The sequence below is a fragment of the Dasypus novemcinctus genome, chromosome 10 (assembly GCF_030445035.2).
Source record: "Dasypus novemcinctus isolate mDasNov1 chromosome 10, mDasNov1.1.hap2, whole genome shotgun sequence".
Taxonomy (NCBI): Eukaryota; Metazoa; Chordata; class Mammalia; order Cingulata; family Dasypodidae; genus Dasypus; species Dasypus novemcinctus.
This window is the reverse complement of record NC_080682.1, coordinates 13,129,896-13,135,393: the sequence shown is the minus strand read 5'-3', so window position 1 is coordinate 13,135,393 and position 5,498 is coordinate 13,129,896. Positions and strand designations below refer to the sequence as shown.

Sequence of the window (5,498 nt, the reverse complement as noted above, 5' to 3'; positions counted from 1 at the left end):
GTGAGATTCCGGAGGTGTGTGAGTTGCTGGCCCCCTCTCCCTTCGGTACCCCACCCCCAACTTCCCTTCTCTCCCAGAGCTCTATCTAAAGACTCCGCTCTCAAGTGTTGAGCACACTGCTGCTCACATGTCCATAGCTGGGTTTTGCGGCACCACCCACCATGAGTACCTGAAGGTCTTGAGGTGCGGGTCTTAAATACCCCCGATTTCTTGACTGTATTTTTTCTAGGCCGGTTCAGTTACGATTAGCTGCGTGCCCTTGCACTGGACAGTGCGCCTTACGCCCTCTAGTCTAGTGACGGGGTTAGGTCGTAGAGGCGTCTGTCAGCTTTAATGGCCGATGAATTTCGGCAAAGCCGACAGTTTGGCGGTGATTCCGAGAAAGGGGGGGAGTTGAAAGAAGCACCTCCCCTCCCCCGCGCACATTCCACTCCTCCTCTATCTCATTTTATCAGCAATCAGAAGTGCCCCAAATGCTCCTTCCCTCCAGCAGCCACCTCGGGTTTTCTACAAGTTAGACACCGAACCATGCAAAGAACAAAGATTGACCTGCCTGCCCTCTTGCCCATCCCCCTTCTCTGTGCTCATCTTTTCAGGTAAACGGTTGTCCTCTACACCCCTAGAAATCCTGTTCTTTCTGAACGGGTGGTATTATGCTACCTATTTCCTGCTGGAACTCTTCATATTTCTGTATAAAGGTAAGACTTGGGGCTTGACTACCCCTACTCCAACATCCCTTCCCCATTTCTACCAAACCTTATTAGTTTTGTTTTTTGCCTTTTGTAGTTTCTCTTCACTGCAAGGCTCTTCATCAGATGCCTCCTTGAGACTAAGTAGGAAGCCCCTTAAGAACTTGTGACCTACATTGTGACTCTCCCATTGCTTTTCATTGTTTAATGTCATTACTTACCGTCAAACTATTCAGTGGTCTGTGTACCTATGTATATCCGATCATTTGGATGTCTCCAGATTTCTGGAATTAGGAATAAAACCCCATAATGAGTCTTCCTCTAACAGACATAGTCCAGTCACAGTATGATTAACATATCCCACAACTGTAATAATGTCCATCTCTCACTAACTAGTTTATGGTAAGCTGATAAGACTCATGCTCTCTTTCTTCCCAAGTGTGGGAGCCCCTGTGGGTGCTGTTGTAAGTTTTTTGCAAACTATGCCTTTGGTTTTGGCAGGTCTCCTGTTACCATATCCAACAGCCAACCTAGTACTAGATGTGGTGATGCTTCTCCTTTATCTTGGAATTGAAGTCATTCGACTGTTTTTTGGTGAGTGTTGTCCAGAAAATATTTCCATTCCTTATGAGACAAGTTGGTACCCGTAACTTGAGTAATGAGTAAAAAGCACATAACCTAGGCTTTCAGAGATTGGATAGTGGCATATCCCATTACTCCCTTTCTGAAGTTTCAAGCTGCCATATATATTACTTTCTGAATAAGGATCTCTTTAGGACTAGTTTATATCCCCAGAAATACTGAGCAAATTTTTTTTTAAAACATTTTCTTTTTTTTTTATTTCTCTCCCCTTCCCCACCTCCCACCCCCCCACTTGTCTGCTCTCTCTGTCCATTCGCTGTGTGTTCTTCTGTGACCACTTCTATCCTTATCAACGGCACCAGGAATCTGCTTCTTTTTGTTGCGTCATCTTGTTGTGTCAGCTGTGTGTGCGGTGCCATTCTTGGGCAGGCTGCACTTTCTTTAGCGCTGGGCAGCTCTCCTTATGGGGCATACTCCTTGAGCGTAGGGCTCCCCTGCACAGGGGACACCCCTGCGTGGCACGGCACTCCTTGCGTGCATCAGCACTGCACATGGGCCAGCTCCACAAGGGTCAAGGAGGCTTGGGGTTTGAACAGCGGACCTCCCATGTGGTAAGCGGATGCCCTAACCACTGGGCCAAGTCCACTTCCCCTGAGCAAATTCTTTTTTAGAATATCGCATCTCTGAACACAGTATCAAATCACATATTGAGGAAACATACTAATGCTTGCAACACATTTGACAAAGGATCAAAAAGGTGCATATCAATTACTAAGGAAGACAGTTTAAAAAGAAAAAGCAAATCAGGGGAGCAGATGTGTCTCAAGAGGTTGAGCTCCTGCCTCCCACACAGGAGGTCCCAGGTTCAGTTCCCAGTGCCTCCTGAATAAACAAAAACAACACAAAACAAACGAAAAAGCCAACTCAGGGTATCCAACGTGACTCTTGTTGAGTGCCAGCTTCCCACATATGCTTCCTAGGTTCAATCCCTGGCCCCTGGTACCTCAAAAAAAAAAAAAAAAAGCAAAGTAAAACAACTATTTTTATACACTCTTGTGGGAATAGAAATTAGTACCTTCTGGGTAACAATTGTCATATAAAATTCATATCTTTAGATTGTACAACTTTATTCCCAAAACTAATTGGGGAAAAAAAACCTACTTCCACAGATCTGTGGAGATATCTTTAAACTCTCATAGAGAGTGCCACATATTTTGTAACATTAAGCATTAGAAATAATATAAATGTCCATCAATACAGAATTAAATAAATTATGGTATTGGTTCAGTGGACTTGTTCATAGCCATTAAAAATGAGGTATTTGTACATGTGAAAAAATGTCTAAGTTATATTAAATGGGAAAAAATAATTTACAACAGTATGTAAAATATGATTCTGTCTTTATAATAATAGGAATATGTGCATATAAACATATAAAAAATCTAATATATATAGTTCTGTAATAATAGCTATTTCCAGGGGGTAGGGTCACATGGGGCTTTCATATTCTGTATTTGCCAAAATTATTTTCTGTATTAGCTGAAAAATTTTCAGTGATCATGTATTATTTTCATAATTTAAAAAAATATTTTTTACCGAAATAAAATCCCCATTCTCCCTTGAGTGGGAGCCGTGAAGATTCCAATCCTGCAACTCCTACAGTGGGACCCCATTTATAAATCTCCATAACTCCCATTCAGGATCATTTTTCTTTGCCTTGCCATTCGTGAAATCCCCACCCACTTTTCCTTCAAGGCCAGGGAAAGCAGGCCACTTGGAGGTAACCCCATAAGCTGTATCTGACAGGTACAAAGGGAAACCTCTGCCAACGAAAGATGCCACTTGGTATTAGCGTGGCCTTGACCTTCCCATCCGCCATGATGGCCTCCTATTACCTGCTGCTGCAGACCTACGTGCTCCGCCTGGAAGCCATCATGAACAGCATCTTGCTTTTCTTCTGTGGCTCAGAGCTGCTGCTTGAGGTCCTCACCCTGGCTGCTTTTTCCAGGTACTACTATTGAGGGGCCATTCCCCATCACCTGAGGGTTGGGTTCCCATCCCATCCCAGGGAGGGATTCATTATTATTCTGAAGCCTGAGGGGTCTAGAGGACTTTTAAGGGAAAAAGAGGTTTATATGTCTGCCCTTCCCATTTATAGGGTAGTAGTTCTTTGGGGACAAGAGGCTTGGAATATAGAAGTTTGGGCTAGCTGCTCTTGTTCACTAGTCTTTAACATTTTGTTTCTTTCTTTCTGCCATCAGTATGGACAGGATTTGAAGTACAAAAATGTCAGCCGGCATCCCTGACGGGCTGGCACCATATATACTTTTGTGGCACTTTAGCCATACCAGTGGGAAATGATGGGTCAAGTTGTCTTGAGAAAGGTTGCAGCATTTTCTCAGCACAGACATTTGGGCAGCAAACCAAGAATAAAGCCATTGGGCAATATCTTCTAACCCAGGACCATCAGCCCAAGAGACTTCTACACTCCAGTATAGGGAGGGGCAAGGTCATTCCCATCCTGGCCCTTCTCAGAACCAGTCCCTGCTAACCTCAAGCACTCCTTTGATCGTCATGGCCAGAGATCTTGGGTGAAACATCTAGGCTTGGTGGGCTTCCGGCCTGAGCCACATCCATCCTCCCCGTGTGTGCTGTGCTCCACCTGTTCCACATGAGCACAGCAAGCCTCATGATGGTGTGCTCCCGGAGTGGTTCAAGAGCCTTTTATTCCATTCCTCAAAGAGACTATAAGCCGCAGAACTTTTTTAGTAGTTCATGACATTATTTTTCTATTATCATGAAACAAACATTATTTTGTAATAAATGTGTATTTTCTCTTGTGGGGGTTGCAAGCCTTTTCCTTATGGCACCTTTCCCTAGAATTTCATACCTTCCAAGGGAGGATGGAGAATATCCCAGCAGTTTGTTTTCAGGCTATGGTTAGTTACATGCTGTTGACACAAAAGCCATGGTGAATGTGTCTGGATGTTTCCCCCCCCCCAATCTGTAGCCTAAATTAACCCTAGAAGCATTGCCAACCTTTCTCTACTTTAGATCTGTCATCCTGCAAGACTGGTTATATCCTCTACCTGTCCCAAAGTCACAATCTTGCCTCTCATTCCTCATACAGAGAACTTGTTAACTCCTTTCCAGGGGAGGGCTTGTATAATTGGAAGAAGTGTTTGGTTGTTATGTATTTTAGAATTTAAAGGAAAATTTAAAAGGAAGGTGTTTTTGTTTTTTTTAACTATCTTTAAAACTGTTCCTCACCATTCTTGGTAGCATCGTCTTGCTGATGCTTTTTTGTTTCCTAATCCAAAACCTATAGTAGCAACCAAGAAATATTAAGAGAAAATCCAATAGGAACTTCCCTATTTCCATCACAAAGCCACAAATACCTTAATTTCCTGCTTCTCACTGCTACTCTCTCTAGCCCTGTTTTGAGGAAATCACTGGCATCTAACTGGAGAGGAACCCATACTCTATGGCCTCCCTAGTTCATTTAGAGGTTCAGCAGTTAAGTTTACTCTCCCAGCAACATATTAGGTGAATGAAAGGCTCAGGTGGAAGTTTAGAGATGGCTTATAGAATTTAAATGTTATAATTCAAAAGGGCCTTAGAGAGCAACTAAATCTTTGATCTCCTCGCCCACTTTGCAGGCTTAGAAATGAGTAAGTAGCACAGTCAGCGTCAAACAACCAGTTCCTAACAGAGCTAGAAACCATGTCTTCTGAGTCTCAGTCTCTATCAAGTAAATTCCATTTCTCAATAGGTACCATTTGAGGATGAAGAGACATTATTGAAAATGAGACTATGATATAGGACAGACCTCTCATTTACTTTATGGTCATGTGGACACTTACTGCACTGTAGTGTGGCTCCCTGTGGGTGGCTCCATAAATACTCTTCCTGATGCTTGATGGAGCCACCTGAGTGGAAGAAGTCATGCTAGAGAGCAGAACATCATAAAACAGAAACCTAGGGAATCAGTGCAGTCAGTCCTTCAGGGTTAACATGGCCAGTGGCTCACCAACATTCTGGGACAGGGGAGAGGGCTGAGCAAAGGAACAGGCTCTGGTCACAAGTAGGCAGAGGCCTGTACAGATATTCATACTCAGTGGCTAGAACCATGACCTGACTTTGCAGTGATCATCTCTGGGCTGAGGTCTGGCCCAGTTCAGGAAGCACAGGACACACAGTTCAGGTTTCTGGCTCCACACCATGGCA

The 5,498-nt window shown here is 43.7% G+C and overlaps 1 protein-coding gene across 4 annotated transcripts in view; it reads left to right on the top strand.

Annotated features, from left to right (window-relative positions):
* Window positions 1-5,498, top strand: part of TMEM216 (transmembrane protein 216) — a 31,750-nt gene that overhangs the window by 115 nt on the left and 26,137 nt on the right. For 3 of the 4 annotated variants that reach the window (XM_023591971.3, XM_058305360.2, XM_058305357.2), the window contains exons 2-4: window positions 597-698; window positions 1,191-1,283; window positions 3,078-3,279. In XM_023591971.3, coding sequence (XP_023447739.1) covers window positions 597-698; window positions 1,191-1,283; window positions 3,078-3,279 — 397 coding nt within the window. Of the gene's footprint in view, window positions 1-596; window positions 699-1,190; window positions 1,284-3,077; window positions 3,280-3,532; window positions 4,112-5,498 lie in introns of those variants that run through there. The other variant, XM_012529349.4, reaches the window with a different exon arrangement.